The 22224-nt window shown below is 43.8% G+C and overlaps 1 protein-coding gene across 1 annotated transcript; it reads left to right on the plus strand.

Annotated features, from left to right (window-relative positions):
* The first annotated feature begins 11820 nt into the window (after nt 1–11820).
* On the plus strand, nt 11821–21729 carry LOC139384718 (RNA polymerase-associated protein CTR9 homolog). Its single transcript, XM_071129556.1, has 22 exons — nt 11821–11975; nt 12377–12475; nt 13275–13514; nt 13612–13729; nt 13822–13911; nt 13997–14253; nt 14348–14455; nt 14546–14782; nt 14901–15119; nt 17409–17592; nt 17683–17957; nt 18059–18146; nt 18288–18436; nt 18547–18663; nt 18972–19117; nt 19207–19278; nt 19482–19617; nt 19824–19967; nt 20113–20237; nt 20324–20423; nt 20520–20626; nt 20729–21729. Exons 1-22 carry the CDS (start codon nt 11931–11933, stop codon nt 21171–21173), a joined length of 3501 nt encoding a protein of 1166 aa, XP_070985657.1. The 5' UTR covers nt 11821–11930; the 3' UTR covers nt 21174–21729.
* Nucleotides 21730–22224: the final 495 nt, after the last annotated feature.

Consider the following 22224-nt stretch of genomic DNA (forward strand, 5'->3'; position numbering starts at 1 on the left):
GTGAATAAATGGCACCTGTTTGAACCAAACCAGAGAAAGTGAGAAGGGCTCAATTTGCATCTTACTGGTACTGTACTGTATGTCATGTAAATTAATGCCACTCAATTGAGGAGTAATTCCTCTGAGGATGACGCACCGATTGAGCTGTCTGTCTAATTGGTGGACCGGACAGTATTTCAGAAAGTCCTCTACCTCACCCCCTACCTCCATTTCTAGGGGCAACAATAACCTGGCAACCAGTTTCATGGGATGCTTGATCCTCTGGTTGAAAGCACTTGGCCCACGGCAGGCCTATTGTGTCATATCCTTTTGAACCTCTCCTGAAAGACAGTGTCGTTCCGTCATTGCGAACAAACAGAAATCTAAATGACACCAATGCTACATGCTACTTGAAGCATCCTTATCACTGGAAACGTCCTCATGGCTTTCAGATCTAATTACAGGGGGAAATAGAATGATCACAAGGATCTATAATTCATTCATACTGGGGTCAGTGGCAGGTTGAGAAAAGAAACCACATCACAGCTATCCAACTCCAACAGTGGACAGACAGGAAAACATCCGATTGCACTTCACGTTGGCAAAACATCTTGGAAGCACTTCATTCTTGTCTAGTATTTATTTTACAACGTCGCCACCGAGAGCTCTCAGGCTCAGAAAAGCATAAATGGTCATAAGAGCCCTTTTGCTTCTGACTACAGTAGAATTGTCACATTTGCTCCTGCCACTGCTGATTTCAGTAAAACAATTTCAATATCTTGTTACATGTGTATGTGAATTGAGTCAGTCTTTTGATAGTGACATACACTTGCTCCACAAGTCTTTAGGTATTGCTCATGTAAAAATCCATAAACATCTGTACAAGTGATACTGTACATAATGATAGGGCCTACAGTACAGTATGTACAATATTGCTTTAGTTTACCGTACTACTAAATACACATGTTTTGGCACAAAATGTTCAGTATGAACAAAACATACTTGAATTCTAGTTAATATCTTCTAATAAACACAAGCCCATATTAAACTGCCCTGGTTGGTATGAAACCAATGTGCAGGGGATATAAAATTGCTTTTAGGGTTTTACGGGTAAATCGGAGTAGAGGGACTTAGTAGAATGTTGATAACAAGGTAAACAGACGAAGACTACTATCCTACAAGCTTATTTCAGGAGATGTTACAATAGGTGTGTTGGAATACTGGCCTTTTACTAACACCTTAACAGGCCTACATTTGCAAAGTATTTTCCAAATATCCTGTTTGCGATAGGGGGCAGTATTTTCACGTCCAGATGAAAAGCGTGCCTAAAGTAAACTGCCTGCTACTCAGGCCCAGAAGATAGGATATGCATATACTTGCTAGATTTGGATATAAAACACTCTAATGTTTCTAAAAATGTTCAAATAATGTCTGTGAGTAAAACAGAACTGATTTGACAGGCAAAACCCCGAGGACAAACCATCCAGGAAATGTTTTTTGTTGAGTTCACTGTGTTTTCAATTCGTTTTCTATGGGAACCTAGATTTCTGTGGCACATGGTTGCAGTTCCTATTGCTTCCACTAGATGTCAACAGTCTTTAGAAATTGGTTGATGTTTTTCTTTAGAGAAATGAAGAAGTACGGCTATTCAGAACGAGGGTCCAGCCTAGTGTACTCTTGTTTGGGGCGCACGACCTGAAGCTCGCTCCACTTTCATTTTAGCCGCAATTGAACACAGTGTATTCCGTCTTAAATGTTATTGTTTATTTACATTTTAAAATACCTAAAGTTGGATAAGGAAAGTTGTTTGAAATGTTTGGACCAAGATTACAGGTAACTTATTAGATAAATGGTTGTCATGTTGAGCGATTTGGAACCGGTGTTTTTCTGAATCAAACGCACCAAATGAATGGACATTTTGGGGATATAACGATGGAATTAATCGAACAAAAGGACCATTTGTGATGTTTATGGGACATATTGGAGTGCCAACAGAAGAAGATCTTTAAAGGTAAGGTATGAATTATATGTTTATTTCTGAGTTTTGTGTCGCGCCTGGCGGGTTTGTTTGATGGGGTGCTGTCCTCAGATAATGGCATGGTTTGCTTTTGCTGTAAAGCCTTTTTGAAATCTGATGGTGCCTGGATTAACAAGAAGTTAAGCTGTATTTGGTGTATTGCACTTGTGATTGTATGAAAGTTAAATATTTTCCAAATCTATTTTCAATTTCGCTCTCTGCAATTTCACTGGATGTTGTCAAAACGTAGCTGTAAAAGGATATCTTAATTTGCATGCGGGGAGTGCTGGAGGTTAATCCTGTCTTGCTGGAGGTTAATCCTGTATTACTGGATGGATTGCATTTGATTTTGAATACCAAGCTAGAGTCGATGCTGGCATCCAGAGCTCCTTTTAGTTCCTTCTAAAGTGAAAGCCGCCAGGAGTCACATCAATGGGGTTAGATGACTAACAGCCCACGTTCAGAGGTATTACATTAGCCTGGTGCTGGCTTTCAGTAGTCCACATATCACATATCCCACCTGCATTGCAGGTGCCGTATGTGCCATATTTTATGGGTGTGTGAGAATGCCTGCCAGGTGAGAATGCGTAAGGTAAGTGTCATAATGTTATTTGAGCATCAGAGGATGCTTCTGGCATATTGCTGTTCTCATGGCAGATGCTTCATTTGTTAAGCAAATAGAAGACTTCTCATCACCACAAATAGCCTGGCAGAACAGGTGCAAGGGTCAGGTGATAAACTACACTGTACTGTAGAACTAATGTAGTGATCTGATCACCAACACACTACAAACACTGACCAGTAGGCCTGTTCATACCAAACAACTTCCACTGATCTACAGCATTCTCAAGATTTTCTAAACTCATCAACTTGACCGAACAATAAACAATGAGGCTGTGACTTTACATAGATGGACTCTCCTCATGGAGGTCACATGAGCATGGCTCCCTTTCGTGTGAACCAAACAGAGCTGGTCTTCCCTCTAGCTGTGAGAGCAAACCACACCAAATGTTCACTGTTTACATCCTGGTGTTTCTACTGAGGGGCTTCCTCTATTCCTCCCCAGATAATAGGGCTTGGGCTCCTGAGACACAGAAAAAAAGGGCAAGGCCCATGGTGGTCACAGTAAACCCTTCATGATGAGTGACACTCACCAAGGGGCCTTCAGCCTCTCTACGCCAGCTGCTTTGTGTACGTTACAGTCTGCTGGGTCTATTTCAGTAACATCCCCAGCGATTACTAATAAAAAGGAATGTGGCTAACGAATTTGTTTCCCTCTGTGTTTCTCCTCTTACAGTAGAGTAGGCTAATTAATACTGCTACAGTCAGTGACATACAAATGCCGTGTTTGCCCTGTATTTCAGTAGTAGTAGTCTCATCATACCGCTTATAAGGGGCCATCGAGACTTGCTGTAGCTTTCGGTCACAGGCTCTGGTGGAGAGGGGTTCTTGGATCTGTCTCTGCCTATAGCTTCAACATCAGGCTGGGCTGTCTGCCCTACAGGACCTGGAGGAGAGGGGTTCCTGGATCTGTCTCTGCCTATAGCTTCAACATCAGGCTGGGCTGTATGCCCTACAGGACCTGGCAACTTCGGAACAGACGAGAGAAAGGAAATGCAAATGAAACGTCTGTAAATAACTTTTAAGAGTTTTACAGGAGGAAAACAAACACAGCCTAGTAGATCATTGGTAATCATTGCAAAAGCAGACATGTGAGCATATATGTGGGGTTGCATATTCAAAATGCACATTAATGAAAATTCTAAACTTTCACTGTCAGTGCTTATTTAAACTCACTATTCTTGTAATACACAGAAAAGACTATGCAAACTGACCTGAGGTTTGGCTGTGACCCTGGCCTCCAGGGAACTGAGCTGACCCTCTGTGTCCGCTGCTCTGGTCAGAGCTTCCTCCATCTTTTGAGTGATGCTCTCCATCCTCTCCTTGACCTGGCTGACCCTTTGCTGACTCTCCCTAACCAGCTCAGCTGCCTCCAGGGCACTGCTGACCATGGCCTCCATCCTCCTGAGGGTCACCAGCAGACCCTCTGAGGTCACAAACTGGCCTGCTACCTTCTCTGATCTACCTGGGTCCTCCACAGGGTCTGTAGCCACAGCCACGTCCTTACGCTCCTTTGATGCCTCCTCCCCAGTCCAGCCAGGTCCCTCTCTCACCGTGTTGGTCTCCTTGTCCTTGTGAAGAACTCCCACCCTGTCCTGAATGTTTTTGTGCTCAGCTACGCCCTCCTGGGCAGTTCTCAGAGCCGCCTCAAGGTGGCATACCTGTTCCCTAATCTTTGTGATGGTGTGCTCTGCCTGTTGAAGCTTGGACTCTGTCTCAGTGAGGACCTGGCTGGGCTGGGTCAGGGTGTCTTCCAGCTTGGCCTTGGTCCTACTCCCCTCCACCTTAAGGGTTCTCCACCAGTTCACCACAGCTGCCTTCTTGGCCTGGGGCTTCTGCCTCTGCTCCTGCTGCTCCCGTAGCCTCCGCTGTTCCGCCACCTTCTCCTCTCTCTCCTCCCACAGAGTCGTCTGCAGCTCCAGTTCCTTCAGTCTGGAAGAACAGCCTGGACTTTATAAACAACTCACTCACACATTGTTACATCTTGAAGCAACCGAGGATCCTAAAACTGCCATTATCTCTAACATCTTAGACAGAAAGCCAGTAACTACTACGGATGACATAATAGTAGTCCATATAATTACTCTGGCAAGTAGCAACACAGGGCTTTTTTATTATCAGAATGGGTTTCAATAAATAGCAATCATTGTCGTACTTTTATTATGTCAGTAATCACAACAGAAGAGAGAAGGGGATAAAAACTCACATACACATTAACCAGCTGCTGCTTGATGCTAGGCTGTGACTGCTGGCTGTGGGGATATGGCCTCTCCAGGGTCTCAACAGCACAACCGCCAACAGAATCCTGAGTGATTGAACAGACATTAGACCCTCAAAACCCTTCTGACGGTGTTAGTATTTATTTATGAATGTGTGTGTGTGTGTGTGTGTGTGTGTTCTCACTCTCTCTGGGTAGTGTGCGTGGAGAAGGTGGGCCAGCTCAGCAGACTTGATCCTGTGAATTATGTTTTGGATATCGTCCCTCTGAGTGTGAGAGGTCCGAACCCCACATACTGGACCAGTCATCTCCTCCAGAACCCCACGTTGCTGAGGGAAATACATTGTTATAATAAACCTATAGTAACGCAATAGGGCTTTTGATAACCAACTGCAGAACTAAAGCCTTTGTCACCTGCTGAATGTCCTGGATCTCAGCATGCAGAGAGCGGTGGTTAGGAACACCTCCACTCCTTCCCTGGAAACCTGGTGGACTGCTACAGTACATGTCAAACCTATGAATTACAGCAGCACACCACCAGGTTAAACACACTGACCCCACTGACCCCTAGCATGTCCCATTGTGATGATGTCACTCACATACATTCTCAGTCACGAATGAGCTCCAACAAATATGTCACCTGAACAGCTGTTGGGTGAGATGTTGGTAACAAAAACAACGGCAAGTAGCATATGGACATAGAAATTATTGACAGCACTTACCTCAAAAGAGCTTGCTGGGAATGCTCTGATAAATGCATAAACTCTGACTGTAGCCCCTTCAATTACAGGGAAAAAACAATCAGAGCTACTTTCTGCTAGTGCACAGGCATAACTACAGGAACTTGAAATGATGAATGTTAATATGAAGATACCTCAATGATTCTGTGGTTCTCCAGATGAGAGTTCTTCAGCTTATCCATCAGTATGTCTTTCTGGAAAGGAACAGAAGAAAAAGAGAAATCTGATAAATGCAGTCATTGTAAAACAGAGAATGAACCCTCTATGTGTGAAGGTATGGTACACTAACCTTAATGAGTTCCCTGTCTCTTACAGTCAGCATGACAAGGGTCTCTTCAAGTTCCTCCTGCAAAACAAATGAGAGGATCTCCATTACTGCACTCTTATCTCAGTGACAGACAGAGATGTTCTGGCCAACAGTTCTTACCCTCATCTCAGCATTAACCTTCCTCAATTTATTGAGACAATCTTCAGAACAAGTCCCCTCGAGTGTGAGTTGTTCATTCTGCAGATATGAAAGGGATTGTGTCACACACATATAGTGGACAGTTTGTGGCATGACAAATGTTGTACATACATTATAAAATAATAATAAAGATCAAAGTTACCTTGTCTTCAAGCACTTTAATGTGTGCTTTCAGACAGTCACATTCTTTGCTCTAAAATTGAAAAAAGGTACAATGTACATGGAAATGTATACATTCCAATAAAATCATCCACACTCTGGCCTAAGCCATTTGTATGTCTTTCCTTATATGTAATTTCCTGCTAAGAGCTGAGTGCAGTACCAGTTTGCAGCTGCTAGCCTGGGCTTGGCTGGCTCTCTCCTTTGCCTCCCTCAGGGCTCTCCTGGCCTCCTCCAGCTCCTCTACAAGGGACCTGGTTCTCCTTGCTGACCGCTGGGCACTGGGGATGTCACACAGACAGTTTTACAACAGTAAATCATCAGAACTACCAAGCCTTGCAATAATGAATCCATATAATGTTCCACCATATCAAAACAACATATTGCTCCATCCTCACAGACAGTACCTGGCCAGCTTGGCACTTAGTTCAGTGATCTCCACTGTGAGCTGCAGGTTGGTGTCCTCACCCTGAGATACAGTCCTCAACAGGCTGTTGTTCTGCTTACTCATTCTGCGGTGCGCATGCTTCAGCTCAGACACAGTGGCCAGCAACTCCCTGGAGTCACTAGAGCCAAAGGAGAAGTCAGATTTACAGCATTAATACATTTACATTTTACATTGTAGTATTTTAGCAGACACTCTTATTCAGAGTGACTTACAGTTAGTGCATTCATCTTGAGATAGAGGGACAACCACTTATCACAGTGGGACAACCACATATCACAGTGGGACAACCACTTATCACAGTGGGACAACCACATATCACAGTCATAGAAAGTAACATTTTCCTCCATAATATAGCTGTTAGTAGAGTCAGAGCTAGAAGATATGTGTGTGTCTTTTTTTTATTGGCGGGGGGGGGGGGGGGGGGGGAGGAGGATAATTATTTAAGATACTGTTTGAAGAGGTAGGTTTTCAGATGTTTTCGGAAGATGGGCAGGGACTCTGCTGTTCTAGCTTCAGGGGGCAGCTAGTTCCACCACTGGGGTGCCAGGACAGAAAAGAGATTTGACTGGGCTGAACGGGAGATGCCCTCCCGTAGGGGTGGGAGGGCCAATGCGAGCTTCAACTGGAAGCCAGTTGAATACAGTAGAATACAGAAATAGTACTGCATAGAAAGAGTCAAATCATGAGTGACTGAGAAAGCTGAATAACTTACCAATGACACTGTTCTCTCTCTGAGAAGGCAGTTTCAGGACCTGAGAAATCCCTCCCTGAAAGAACAACACAGTCAGTGCTGCACTGTAATCTGAGACGGATTTCCAGGCTGCCTACAAAAGTAAAACCTTACCATTTATAGACACTTTACAAGGGTTTTCCCCTGAAATATGTTTGTCGTCCTCATGCATGCTGAAAGATACAAACAATCATTAGTCTCCAATTATAGGTACACAGTAGATTAGCAAGATTAACCAATGTTTTATCAAAATAAATCACACAAACAGATGCAATCAACTATAAATGTGAGTCATATTTAGTGGCAAATCTTCTGAGGCATGTTGTTGATTATAAGGCTGCTGCAGATGAACATTCTATAGCAGTTAGCTGTCTGAAGGATTTTTCTTTACCCATCCTGGCTGCACTGGGCAATCCACTCCCTCATGGTGGATTGGAATTTGGCCCTGCTAATAGCGGGGTCCTGGCACTCAGGGTCCAGCATACGATTCAAAGCATTCAGCCTGTCCTGTTCTGGGCTCTGGCTAGTCATCGTCTGCAGGTACTGCATGATCGTGGAGACCAGAACCTCTCCTATGGAGAACAAAGACTTAGGAAGCATGCCAGTACACAAAGAGAACACTAATGTACCGCTGTTATTACAAGAGGTGATTTGTACCTGTGCCAGCGGTATTGCATGCCTCAAATGTTATATCAAGAAGCTCTTCCTCAGAAAATGTACTTGTGTCCATGGTTTCTTCAGTAGAATCCTCTGGTCCATAGCTGCTCCACACTAAAACATCCATCACGCTTTGTCATGTACAACTTCAAATAAGCGAAAGCAGAAGTCAAAGTGCAGTGGTGAAAGTAGTTTTAAACTTAGATGTCTATACACATCTTTCAAAATAAAAGCATTCTGTTTGCTGCTCTGAAAAAAGAAATGCCTGGTTATCAAGATGTTCTGTATTATGATAAGGTATTAGGCCATTGACAATAAGTCAATATTAATATCAATGCTTACTTTCATTGCTTTCCGGCACCTGGTGATGGTCTATGGAACTAACTCCAGAGTCCCTTGAGAGAGCTGGTGCTATGTATCCCCTTCTGTCCTCTCTCATCGGCCTGGTCTGAGTTGATGGCCTGCTGCTTTCATGGTTCTCACCCTGTCTCCTCAGAAGATTAGATTCAGATTGTTCCCCATGAAAGCTCTGATCTCCATTTAGTAAGTTCTCCGAGGCCATAACATCTCTCTGTATAAAGAAAAATATGACAATGCATATAAGATACTTGTCATAGTGGTTTACAAATTAGTCTGAAAAAGTCTGAAGATTGAGTTTCAAGATATTGTTAGAATCGAAGTGTTGTTTTATATATTTCTATTTGATTGTGGGCGGAAAGTTTTAGTTAGTTTGTTAAGGACTATTCTATCTCTGTAGAAGTGCATTATATGTACAGTGCCTTGCAAAAGTATTCGGCCCCCTTGAACTTTGCGACCTTTTGCCACATTTCAGGCTTCAAACATAAAGATATAAAACTGTATTTTTTTGTGAAGAATCAACAACAAGTGGGACACAATCATGAAGTGGAACGACATTTATTGGATATTTCAAACTTTTTTAACAAATCAAAAACTGAAAAATTGGGCGTGCAAAATTATTCAGCCCCTTTACTTTCAGTGCAGCAAACTCTCTCCAGAAGTTCAGTGAGGATCTCTGAATGATCCAATGTTGACCTAAATGACTAATGATGATAAATACAATCCACCTGTGTGTAATCAAGTCTCCGTATAAATGCACCTGCACTGTGATAGTCTCAGAGGTCCGTTAAAAGCGCAGAGAGCATCATGAAGAACAAGGAACACACCAGGCAGGTCCGAGATACTATTGTGAAGAAGTTTAAAGCCGGATTTGGATACAAAAAGATTTCCCAAGCTTTAAACATCCCAAGGAGCACTGTGCAAGCGATAATATTGAAATGGAAGGAGTATCAGACCACTGCAAATCTACCAAGACCTGGCCGTCCCTCTAAACTTTCAGCTCATACAAGGAGAAGACTGATCAGAGATGCAGCCAAGAGGCCCATGATCACTCTGGATGAACTGCAGAGATCTACAGCTGAGGTGGGAGACTCTGTCCATAGGACAACACAAATCTGGCCATTATGGAAGAGTGGCAAGAAGAAAGCCATTTCTTAAAGATATCCATAAAAAGTGTTGGTTAAAGTTTGCCACAAGCCACCTGGGAGACACACCAAACATGTGGAAGAAGGTGCTCTGGTCAGATGAAACCAAAATTGAACTTTTTGGCAACAATGCAAAACGTTATGTTTGGCGTAAAAGCAACACAGCTCATCACCCTGAACACACCATCCCCACTGTCAAACATGATGGTGGCAGCATCATGGTTTGGGCCTGCTTTTCTTCAGCAGGGACAGGGAAGATGGTTAAAATTGATGGGAAGATGGATGGAGCCAAATACAGGACCATTCTGGAAGAAAATGGACCTGAGACTGGGACGGAGATTTGTCTTCCAACAAGACAATGATCCAAAACATAAAGCAAAATCTACAATGGAATGGTTCAATAATAAACATATCCAGGTGTTAAAATGGCCAAGTCAAAGTCCAGACCTGAATCCAATCGAGAATCTGTGGAAAGAACTGAAAACTGCTGTTCACAAATGCTCTCCATCCAACCTCACTGAGCTCGAGCTGTTTTGCAAGGAGGAATGGGAAAAAATGTCAGTCTCTCGATGTGCAAAACTGATAGAGACATACCCCAAGCGACTTACAGCTGTAATCGCAGCAAAAGGTGGCGCTACAAAGTATTAACTTAAGGGGGCTGAATAATTTTGCACGCCCAATTTTTCAGTTTTTGATTTGTTAAAAAAGTTTGAAATATCCAATAAATGTCGTTCCACTTCATGATTGTGTCCCACTTGTTGTTGATTCTTCACAAAAAAATACAGTTTTATATCTTTATGTTTGAAGCCTGAAATGTGGCAAAAGGTCGCAAAGTTCAAGATGCCGAATACTTTCGCAAGGCACTGTATATAATACCATACGTACATGCACGGTAATGTATTAAGGGCCAGTTAGAATGTGAATGTTATTTTGTTAACTTATGTTTCCTGAACTCATGTGTTTTTTTCCTTTTGGGTCCCTGGTCAAGAGAAAGGAATGACCACTTTAACCTAACCAGGGACTAGATTTGTGATAGTCATGTAACTGAAACTGCAGGTCAGTCAACAGCACACGAAGCAAAGAAAGACAGTGGAAACATTACATAACAAAACAGAGAGAGGTTGTCTAAGCTTACTAGATGTCAAGTAGCCTACATGAGATATTTACAGTTATTAATTAATCAAGATTGCATTATGAAGTTATACAAGACATACACACTTACCCTAAGAATGTTAGATATGTTAGAAAGCGGTGAGAATACAAAAAAATAAAGTATTTACCTTCCAGTTGAGGAATATTCCTTTGAAAGCGGCAGAAAATGTGCGTATGAAAACATATAACAACTAGCTACATCTCATCACACAAGCTGGTCAAAAATGCACACTAATTTTAGACAATTCTATTGCTGCCAGTTTGCAGTGGGAAACCCTCAAGATGCTCTTCAGTGAGTGTAGCCTTTGCCTGTTTTGATCATTCACTGCCACACATCAAAACCAGCTGACACCCCCACCCCCTCCCCTCAGCTCCACCAATTGCTGGCTCAGGCCAGCAAACAATAAATCAGTTAATGGACTTTTTGAATTAACATTAGTCAGTTTAACATATCAAATGATTCTAGATCATCTGCATAACATCTCCTGTATAAACCAATAGGAAATCACCAGTAGCAATCAGATTCTTTAGGACAGGGCAGGGTCAATGAAGAGCTGGGAACAGGTCACAGAAACACACCACAGACGATTATCACAATTATAACAGCTTTTATTATTATCTTATTTTCCCCTCCCTAATCAATCATCAACCAATCAACCAATCCATTTTGATTGATTGTCCTGCCTTTCCTTCCCTTTCTTGTCTTTTATTATTTGTAGATCAGTCAGTCACAATGTACCCATGATACAGTACGGTTTTGATGTTCTCAAACACAACCACTATGGAGCTTGACTTGAAAGGCATACTGGTGCACTGCATAATGTACACATTCTAGTTCCCTACTTTGCACATGTTAAAATAGTGAACACAACACATTTTATTATTAACAAACATTTACAGGTTTCTAAACAACAAATAGACCTACTACTTTTGAAAATAAAACAAAGACTACTGTGAAAATACAGAATGTTTCTCTTTCAGTTGAAAGAAGTTTGGGCTGCCAAGAAGAGAGAGAACAACAGCTGGATTAGTCAGGAGGACACTTTTATTTGCTACCGGTATTACACCAGTGGGTCATTTTATTCCGACCAGTCGCTCGCTGTCCTACCCGGACATTGTTTTGTGAACATCCATGTATTTGTTGGTGAGCGGAAGTGGAGCCAGATCCTCGAGACCACGGCGACAGCTGAACAAATCTTGGGAATATATTGGTGTAGGGACGTGGATTTCCATCAGCCAAGATGTCTCGGGGATCAATTGAAATCCCCTTACGGGACACCGATGAGGTAAGGACTACCTACGCTGCTTTGTTTGACCGTGGATTGCTATAGCTAGCCTACTAACGTTAGCTAACGTAGTATTGCCCTGTGCTTGTTGACTAACGTCAGCCAGATCGCTAACAACTTCTGAGATTTTTTTACTTTTTTTTTATTTTTACTATCAGTCATGAAAATGATGGGTCATAACCAAGATTTGAGTTGTAAAGGCCACCCTGCTCTACACCATGATATTGTCTTTCCGATCATTCAGTAAGCTAACTAGTAAATGCAGCCACTTCTTGTCCCCAGTCAAAACATTTCATAAAGTAACTTAGCCTTTCTGATCAAGCTGTTTAGCCATAGGTTAAAGGTCACATGTCATGTTGTATGTGTACGAACTGGTGTTCACATAGACATTTGTTCTGCAGGTCATTGAGCTTGATTTCGACCAGCTGCCAGAAGGAGATGAGGTCATCAGTATCCTGAAACAGGAGCATACACAGTTGCACATATGGATTGCTCTTGCTGTAAGTATGAATACATAGACTGGTATGATAATTAATTTAAGCCTTAAGAAACGAAATGGTTGAAATGACAGTTGCACATATTACTCTCTATGAGTGATGCATCAAATACAGTTAGATTGTAATTTCTACTGTTATACCTGTAACTCCTCCCTGTAGCCCTGCAGGCTTGCCACCATTTACAGTTATTTTAACAGTAACATTCCATCTTATGGCATACCATTGGAGAGGCGTGTGAGATATTTGCTGACCTGTGCCTGTTTGGAGACACTTCCTATGTTGGAGAGTATATCCGTGGAAATTGTCGTCTGCATCGCAGAAGGAAATAATTGAATCCATTTGTTATAGGCTACCAAGGCAAAACCAAACATGGATGTCAATGTTTGGGCGCACAGACACTGTTCTACTACCCGTCTGCAGCAGCATGCTGCCCAATTGTGAGGCTGATAGCTAGACAAACAGGTGTGAAACACGGAGACAAAACATGGAATGTTTTGGTTTGGAGGGGGGTGGTAGCATCTAACAATTTAATGTAATTATTTCCTGGGCACAGTCCGGCGACACAAACAACAAGTTCCTTATCAGAACTGTCCACCAACCACGGATATACTCTCCAACGTGGGAAAAGTGTTGCCAAACAGGTACGTGTCGGCAAATATCTCCCACGGTGTCTAAATGTTATACAGAACTCAGGAAATGGGCTATCCTCCCTGGTGAGTTATGTAGTTGCATTCCCACTGACTGATGGTTTGTTTATGGATTGTTTGTCACCAAAATAAACACAGACATATTTTTCTTTTAGCTGGAGTATTACAAACAGACGAAGACAGAGGACTTTGTCAAGCTGCTGGAGGCGGCCCGTATCGATGGGAACCTGGACTACAGAGACCATGAGAAGGACCAGATGACCTGTCTGGACACCTTGGCAGCCTACTATGTCCAGCAGGCACGTAAAGAGAAGAACAAAGATGCCAAGAAGGAGCTCATCACTCAGGCCACACTGCTCTACACCATGGCAGACAAGATCATCATGTACGACCAGGTAAGATAATCAGCTTAACAATTTATTGGATAATGTGAAAGTTAATTTCCCCAACACAAAAAATCATAACCAAGAGTAATCTATTTGTTTGTAACAGAACCACTTGTTGGGAAGAGCCTGTTTCTGCCTGCTGGAGGGGGACAAAATGGACCAGGCTGATGCTCAGTTCCACTTTGTCTTGAACCAGTCTACCAATAACATCCCTGCTCTACTTGGTAAGTAAAACATAAAGGGAAAGATCTACCATTACAACTACAAAGGTTCACTTCGAAATGGGGCCTAACCACTATACATTTCATTTCAACAGGTAAAGCTTGCATCTCCTTCAATAAGAAGGATTACAGGGGAGCATTGGCCTACTACAAGAAGGCTCTACGCACAAACCCTGGATGTCCTGGTAAGCATTTCACTTCCACCTGTCATATTAAAATTAATAATATCCCTAGTCTCTCCTAATATACCATCACTATTTCTCTTACCAGCCGAGGTGAGGCTGGGGATGGGCCACTGCTTTGTCAAGCTCAGTAAGCTGGAGAAGGCTCGTCTGGCCTTTGGCCGGGCCCTGGAGCTCAACTCCAAGTGTGTGGGAGCCCTTGTGGGCTTGGCTGTGCTGGAGCTCAACAGCAAGGAGCCCGACTCCATCAAGAATGGAGTGCAGCTCCTATCCAGAGCCTACACCATCGACCCCAGCAACCCCATGGTGCTCAACCACCTGGCTAACCACTTCTTCTTCAAAAAGGTGAGAGGGTTATCATCTTATTCCTGGTATATAGTAGCATGTCTTGACTTGAGCATCGTTTATCATTCACATTGATGTACTTTCTTATTTTCAGGACTACAGTAAAGTGCAGCACCTGGCTCTCCATGCATTTCACAACACAGAGGTGGAAGCAATGCAGGCTGAGAGCTGCTACCAGTTGGCCCGCTCCTTTCATGTACAGGTAAACGCTAAGGCCTCAGTTTATTTTTCGGGAAGACTCTTGCTTTTCTAATTGAATGGGCATTACATCTCTCCTTCTTGTGTGTTTCAGGAGGACTATGACCAGGCCTTCCAGTACTACTACCAGGCCACCCAATTTGCCTCGTCTACCTTTGTGCTGCCTTTCTTTGGCCTGGGGCAGATGTACGTGTACCGTAGAGACAAGGAGAATGCAGCCCAGTGTTTTGAGAAGGTCCTAAAGGCCTACCCCAACAACTATGAAACCATGAAGATCCTGGGATCTCTTTATGCTACTTCAGATGATCAGGAAAAGAGAGACATTGCCAAAGTAAGTAAAACAGCTATGCGAAGGTGACCCTCACATGAAGTATTCACTTGTAACTCTGTAGATGTTAATCAGCACTATTGCTAAAATCAATAAGATGTAATGTCTTTGTGTTCTGCAGGGTCATCTGAAGAAAGTGACCGAGCAGTACCCTGATGACGTTGAAGCCTGGATCGAGCTAGCTCAGATCCTGGAGCAGACCGACATCCAGGGCGCCCTCTCTGCCTACGGCACGGCCACCCGCATTCTGCAGGAGAAGGTCCAGGCTGACGTCCCCCCTGAGATCCTCAACAACCTGGGGGCTCTCCACTTCAGACTGGGGAACCTGGGAGAGGCCAAGGTACAGTTTAGGAGGATGGCAGAGCTTCCTAACTAGATTTAGACATTTACATGTTGTAGCAATGAATTCATTAACTATTCGAATGGCTATTTGTAGTTTCCTAACTTGCCTTTGTGTTTGATGTTTGACAGCCATTGTCCATAGTGACGACATCGTGATGTCACACGGTGGTCTAGCATATTTGAATTTGACTGCACCTCTGGAGTCTGGCAGCGCAGAACAGCGCAGTGCAGAGAGCACCCAGCAAGGCGACATGCCGAATAGCCTGTTCCCTATTTGCCATAGCCTAAATGTTCAATACATATGAGGTAGTTAGACTATTAACATAATGCAAGAGAACAATGTAGATTATTGATAGAGTGGAGAGCACCAAAGCAGTGCAAAATGTCAAATGAGGCCAAATGTGTTGTTTCCTCCCACCAATGTTGGATGATCGTAGGACTTTGGCATCACTCATTCTGTTGTCGGGCTTATTGTTTTCAACTTTAATTTCCCTTTTCCTCCCCAATCCCCACTCAATTGTAACGTGACTTGTTGGCCTAGGCATATCCTACTGTTTCATGATCAACCATGGAATGAATCTATAGGTGTAGCAGAGTTCCAGCTGTTGTTTGTGACGAGCCAAAATAAAAACATAGTAATAACGAGGGAGAGAACAAACCATTTGAAGATAGACTAATCGAATAGGAAGTATAAACAAACCTGCTACGTTTCTGCTTTACTTGACCAAAGTGTGGGCTAAATAAATTGTCAACAACAATCGGATAAAACAAATTATTATTTAGCCTAACATTCTTTATAGCAGATGAATGAACATTGGCTTAGGCTATGCCTTTTGCCTATCGACCTGTAAAAATCCTAAATATACAATTAGATAAAGCAAATTATTATTTAACATTCTTTATAACACTTAAAAAACGAATGAACTGTACAAATCCTAAATATTTTCTTTATTTAACTAGGCAAGTCAGTTAAGAACAAATTCTTATTTTCAATGACGGCCTGGGAACAGTGGGTTAACTGCCTGTTCAGGGGCAGAACGACAGATTTGTACCTTGTCAGCTCGGGGGTTTGAACCTTCCGGTTACTAATCCAACGGTCTAACCACTAGGCTACGCTGCCGCCCCTTTACAAAATAAATAAAGTAGCCTAAACAAGTGCAAAAAAAGTATTTCAAGCTTTGATAGGCTAGAGTATGTCATTTGAGTATGATGCATCTGGATTTGAATATAGGCTACATGTTTAAAATTAAACAAAGTACAATTAGGAACCATTCGTTTTTTTTCCTTCTTTTTCTCGCGCTAATGGTTTCTGGTAAGGAACACCAGCATGTTCAACTTTTCTGCCCCAGAGTAGCGAACTCAGCAGGATGATGGACTTGTAAATGTTGACGGAGGTTTGCAGTCTGTCGATCCTTTGCCCTGATTGTCTTTTTACGTATTCTGAAGGTGACTTAGGTCAGGTCTGCTGGCTCACCTTTATTCAGGTCTGCTGGCTCACCTTTATTCAGGTCTGCTGGCTCACCTTTATTAAGGTCTGCTGGCTCACCTTTATTCAGGTCTGCTGGCTCACCTTTATTCAGGTCTGCTGGCTCACCTTTATTCAGGTCTGCTGGCTCACCTTTATTCAGGTCTGCTGGCTCACCTTTATTCGTGGTCTGCTGGCTCACCTTTATTCGTGGTCTGCTGGCTCACCTTTATTCAGGTCTGCTGGCTCACCTTTATTCAGGTCTGCTGGCTCACCTTTATAATTCAGCCTGAAACCAAACAACTGCCAAACAGATGAAGACAGGCTTTTCTTTCCCACCAAGGAGCCAGAGTTTTTTTGTTTGTTCCTGTTTTAGCATACGGCAGACTGTACTATAGTGAAATCCCATCACGCCTTTTTTTATTTTTGTCTGAAACTGTCGGAAAGTCGCCTAATGAAATTACAATAGACTACACTTGATACGGCTGTAATATTCGTTTTTAGCTCCTATCGGAGTATTTTTATGAACAAGAGAAACATTGCTCTCCCAATTTTGTAAATCGTTCAACAGCCTAGACTAGATAAATAACTAGGCCTAGCAATGTGTCCTTTATAGTGCCTTCTTCCCGCCAATTGACTGACCTCTCCGTGCTCAACGCGCACCCCCCAGATTATTATTATTATTTAATTTTTTTACAGTACAATCGTATATCAATGATGTTTGGACAGGACGATGTGTCATTCCAGACATCGCCCATCCCTAGTAGACACAACAGAGCTATAAATAGATTTCAGGGGTTTGTTCTGTCTGTCCATGTTTAGAAATACTTCCTGGCTTCTTTGGAGCGGGCCAAAGCTGAGGGAGAGCATGACGAGCATTACTACAACGCCATCTCTGTCACCACCTCTTACAACCTAGCCAGGCTCTACGAGGCCATGTGCGAATTCCACGAGGCGGAGAAACTCTACAAGAACATTCTGAGGGAACATCCCAACTACGTTGACTGTAAGCACTGAAGACACACTATACTTTTTGGTTAATGTCTGTCTCCTTAGGGTGTGTGCGTATCAATTGGTCCTTTGTTGTTGCTTGCAGGTTACCTGCGACTTGGCGCAATGGCTCGTGACAAAGGAAACTTCTATGAAGCTTCCGACTGGTTCAAAGAGGCTCTGCAGATTAATCAGGATCACCCAGACGCCTGGTCCCTGATTGGGAATCTCCACTTGGCCAAGCAGGAGTGGGGTCCGGGTCAGAAGAAGTTTGAGCGTATCCTCAAGCAGCCGTCCACTCAGAACGACACCTACTCCATGCTGGCCCTGGGCAACGTGTGGCTCCAGACCCTGCACCAGCCCACCAGGGACCGGGAGAAGGTACGGCAGAATATCAGTTGTTTTGATGTGGAGCCATAAATCATCACTGTCAGAAACAGTGCCTTCGTCATTTGTCTGTGTCTGTGGTTGTGTCCCTCCAGGAAAAGAGACATCAGGATCGAGCCCTGGCCATTTACAAACAGGTCCTACGAAACGACTCCAAGAACCTTTACGCTGCCAACGGCATAGGTTTGTTGGCCTTCACTCACTCATTGTATTCACATAAATGCTTAATACTCAGACTTGACTGTGTTTAACTATAAGCATGTATTTACCTCAGATAACTATTAGCGTGTAAATACCTCAGAGTTTGCCGTCTTTTCTGTCCAGGTGCCGTCCTGGCCCATAAGGGCTACTACCGAGAGGCCCGTGACGTGTTTGCCCAGGTGAGAGAAGCCACAGCTGATATCAGTGACGTCTGGCTCAACCTGGCCCACATCTACGTGGAGCAGAAACAGTACATCAGCGCTGTGCAGATGGTAAGGCTCTGTACTGGCACATAGTACACACTGCAGAGTTCTTTTACATTCCTATGTTTTTACTTGAGGAGTTCTATTAAAATGTCTTATCCACTCTTTGTGGCTTTTAGTACGAGAACTGTCTGAAGAAATTCTACAAGCATCAGAACACTGAGGTGCTGCTGTACCTGGCTCGGGCACTCTTCAAATGCGGGAAACTCCAGGAGTGCAAACAGACTCTGCTGAAGGTGAGATTTGTGTGAAATGAAGTGTCTCTCATTCCTTTTAGTAACCCTATGGCTGGGATTCATTTCCCTGAGCTTGTTTATGTGAAAGGAAGGTGACCCTTGTGTGAATGTCCTGTTACTAGGGTTGCAAAATCCTGTGAACTTTTTAAAACTTTTCTCCCGACATCCCGATTGGAGGATTCCTGGGATCAGAAGGGAATAAACAGGAATTTCAGGATCCTTTCTGGGAAACTAGGGAATTTATTGAAAGTTCCTGGAATTTTGCAACCCTACCTGTTGCTCACTGATGTGGCTGGCTGTGTCCCCAGGCACGTCACGTGGCCCCCAGTGACACGGTGCTGATGTTCAACGTGGCCCTGGTGCTGCAGAGGCTGGCCACTCTGGTGCTGAAGGACGAGAAGAGTAACCTAAAGGCTGTACTCAGTGCTGTCAAAGAGCTGGAGCTGGCCCACCGGTACACCCTAAACTCACTTTAACACTTCTCCTAAAATAATCCTTCACTTTTCTCAGCCTAATCTTCTCTTTTCTGTTCTTTTGTCTCAGGTATTTCAGCTACCTTGCCAAGGCAGGTGACAAGATGAGGTTCGACCTAGTGCTTGCCTCTACTGAGGCCAGGTCAGTTTGAACAAATATCTCCCCTCTAAAATCCAAATGCAGGCCAGTACTTACTTCATAGCCTTCAGTAAATCAATGAACCACTCTTAGCCAAAATTCTCATCACACCTCAGAGGAATTTAGAGGGGTGACAGCTGAGCCCAGCCATCAGATGTCGGGCTAAGCCTGGATTGTGAGCTGTGTTTGTGTGGGGGTCGTTGCAGGCAATGCTCTGACCTGCTGAGTCAGGCTCAGTATCACGTGGCTCGGGCCAGGAAGCAGGACGAGGAGGAGAAGGAGATCCGGGCCAAGCAGGATCAGGAGAGGGACTTCCTGCGCCAACAGATGCATAAAGAACAGGTCTGTCTATGGGATGTCACATCTCCACAAGTCCCTCATCCCTTCTATGTTGTACTTGTAAACCATAATGGATAAGCAATTTAAGTAAACATACCTTATTTGAGGCTGGGATGTCTTGAATAACATGTTTCTTTGGTTCACTGTAAATGTATTCCTTTATAACAGTGTGACTAACCCACTGACCTTTTTTCCTGCTGCACCACCAGGAGGAGAAGAGAACCAAGCTGGAAGAGGATCAGAAGAAGCTGCTGGAGCAGAGAGCCATGTACGTGGAGAAGACCAAGGGTCTGCTCTCCTTCGCCGATGGAATGAAGGAGGAAAGGAAAGAGAAGAAGAAAGGTGGCGGCCGAGTGAGTGCAAATGTGTAGAGAACAGCTAGTGCAATGCAGAGGTTTGTGTTGATCAATGATTAGCTCATGGCACATCAGATCGATATAAATCTCAAACGATCTAGGGTGCAGTGTGACTATATTGTTCTTGTTTCGTTCTCCCCAGCGCAAGAAAGGAGACTTTGATGAGTTTGTCAACGATGGCTCTGATGAGGACCTGCCAGTGAGAAGGAGGAAGAAGAGGAAGGGTGGCAGCGGGAGTGAGGAGGAGGGCCGCAGGAAGAGGAGGAGGTGAGACTGCTGTGGAAAGTGTTTTATTTGTAGTGACCGGTAGGAAAATGGCCTGGTGTGAGTGGCACTGTGACTGTGTATTTCAGACCCAACAAAGGGGGTGACGATGGCAGTGATGATGGTGAAGGAGGCTCTCGGCCCAAAAAGCAACGCAAACCCAGAGCGGGCGGCAAGAAGATGCAAAAGGTCAGTTAAATCTAGGTTATCTAGGTTCTAATGGTGTTTTTTTACCCAAATGACTGGCCTTAGGCCCAGAGATGTAACAGTTCTGTTCTTGTCTAGTACGAGCCTGTGCCACCATCTCTCAAAGGCAAGATCAAGTCGAAGGCCATCATCTCATCCTCCGACTCTTCATCAGACGAGGATGGACTGAAAATTGCTGAAGACAGGTGAAGGCATAAACTCATTCGTACATGAAATGCTACATGAAAATACAACTCTGGAGGGTTTTGTGCCACTAATTCATAATTCTTTGTCTGTTGACCACCCAGAAACCCCAGAGACAGTGGTTCAGGCTCTGATAACGAGGGCGGCCACAAGAAGCGCATCGCCTCCGACAGTGAGTCCGACGGGGGCCGGAACCGCTCTGGCAGCGAAGCTGGAAGCCCCCAACGCTCCGGAAACTCGGTTAGTGACTCCGGCAGCGACGCTGGAAGCCCCCAACGCTCCGGAAACTCAGTTAGCGACTCAGGCAGCGAACATCCAGTGAAGAGGAAGAGAGTGCAGCAGCAGTCTGACTCAGAGCAGTCTGATAACGAGAGCAAGAGGAGCCGCTCTGGGTCGGAGAACGAGTCCCGACCTGGCTCACCGGCCGCAGCCTCTGGCTCTGAAGCAGGTTCTCCGGCGTGCTCCCCACACCGCTCCGACAACGGATCAGAACCAGGGGGCTCTGCCAAAGAGGCCTCCAACCACGGCTCTGGCTCTGACAGTGACTGAGGCCTCAAACTCAGAACTGACTTTTTTTCCTACAGAATTTGTATTATTTTTTTTAACAGATTTTTGTAAAGGCTTTTTTCTTCCGTCTTGGTTTGTACCATGAACTTGAACTGAGCACATGCAGTGTAGCTTTGTAGCCCTTCATGTGGGTTGTCTTTACTAGACTTTTGCATTGATGCTGTACCTCATGTCCTTTTGTTTTGTTGATGATGGATGGAAAATTTGACTTGTAAGTAGTCTGACAGCTGATTGGAAGAGGTGACGTCACAGAAAATTAGTAAATTGACCCAGAGTTGGGACAAATTATATGTAGATAATAAACAAACACAAAATAAATATTTGTTTTTTTCTATTTCTGATGATGAAGATGCTTGTAATGACATTGGAAAACAACTTGACACTTATCTTCTGATTATGGGGTAAATGTGTTGTAATTGTTTAGGCAGCATTTTCCTTGTTTTCTGTATCAACATGACCTCTGCTATTCAGAATAATATTTTTGGCAAACCTCATGTCAGTCATGCTGTGGTGAATAAAATGCCATATTACAAGTTCAGCTTCAATAGTGAAAGTGTATATATGTGCCATTTTTTATTTAGGTCCTCTATATGGATACAAGAAGTGCTAAGTAATCTGGCGGCACGCCTAGGTGATGCAGTTCTAAATGTATTCGTAGAGTTTGAGACACATCGAGACTCCAAATACATGGCCCCATTCCGGAGGTACCGCAGTGGGGTGGATGAGGCAAACACATGTTTGTGAAGAGGTCCTGTCTGTGGCCAGCTTCTGGAACTGACAACACCAGATCAGGGTATGTCTGACGGGGCTGACCGAGCCTGTCTGAAGAACATATGTTGTAGCGCACTTGTCAAACTCGTTCCACAGAGGGTGGAGTATCTGCAGGTTTTCGCTCCTCTCTTGTACTTGATTAGTAAGGAACTCCCCTCACCTGGTTGTCTGGGTCTTAATTAAAAGGAAAAAACAGAAACTAAGCCCTCCATGGAATGAGTTTGACACCTGTTGTGGAGGTTTTCTCAGAGTTGTCACTGTG

The sequence above is a fragment of the Oncorhynchus clarkii genome, chromosome 26 (assembly GCF_045791955.1).
Source record: "Oncorhynchus clarkii lewisi isolate Uvic-CL-2024 chromosome 26, UVic_Ocla_1.0, whole genome shotgun sequence".
Lineage (NCBI taxonomy): Eukaryota > Metazoa > Chordata > Actinopteri > Salmoniformes > Salmonidae > Oncorhynchus > Oncorhynchus clarkii.

Bases quoted from the DNA above. Each gene is read 5' to 3' on its own strand.
- LOC139384718 (XM_071129556.1), top strand. From the start codon at position 11,931: ATGTCTCGGGGATCAATTGAAATCCCCTTACGGGACACCGATGAG. The intron at 19,279-19,481 runs GTCAGTTTGAAC...GGGTCGTTGCAG, and splicing joins CTTGCCTCTACTGAGGCCAG to GCAATGCTCTGACCTGCTGA. The intron at 19,968-20,112 runs GTGAGTGCAAAT...CGTTCTCCCCAG, and splicing joins AGAAGAAAGGTGGCGGCCGA to CGCAAGAAAGGAGACTTTGA.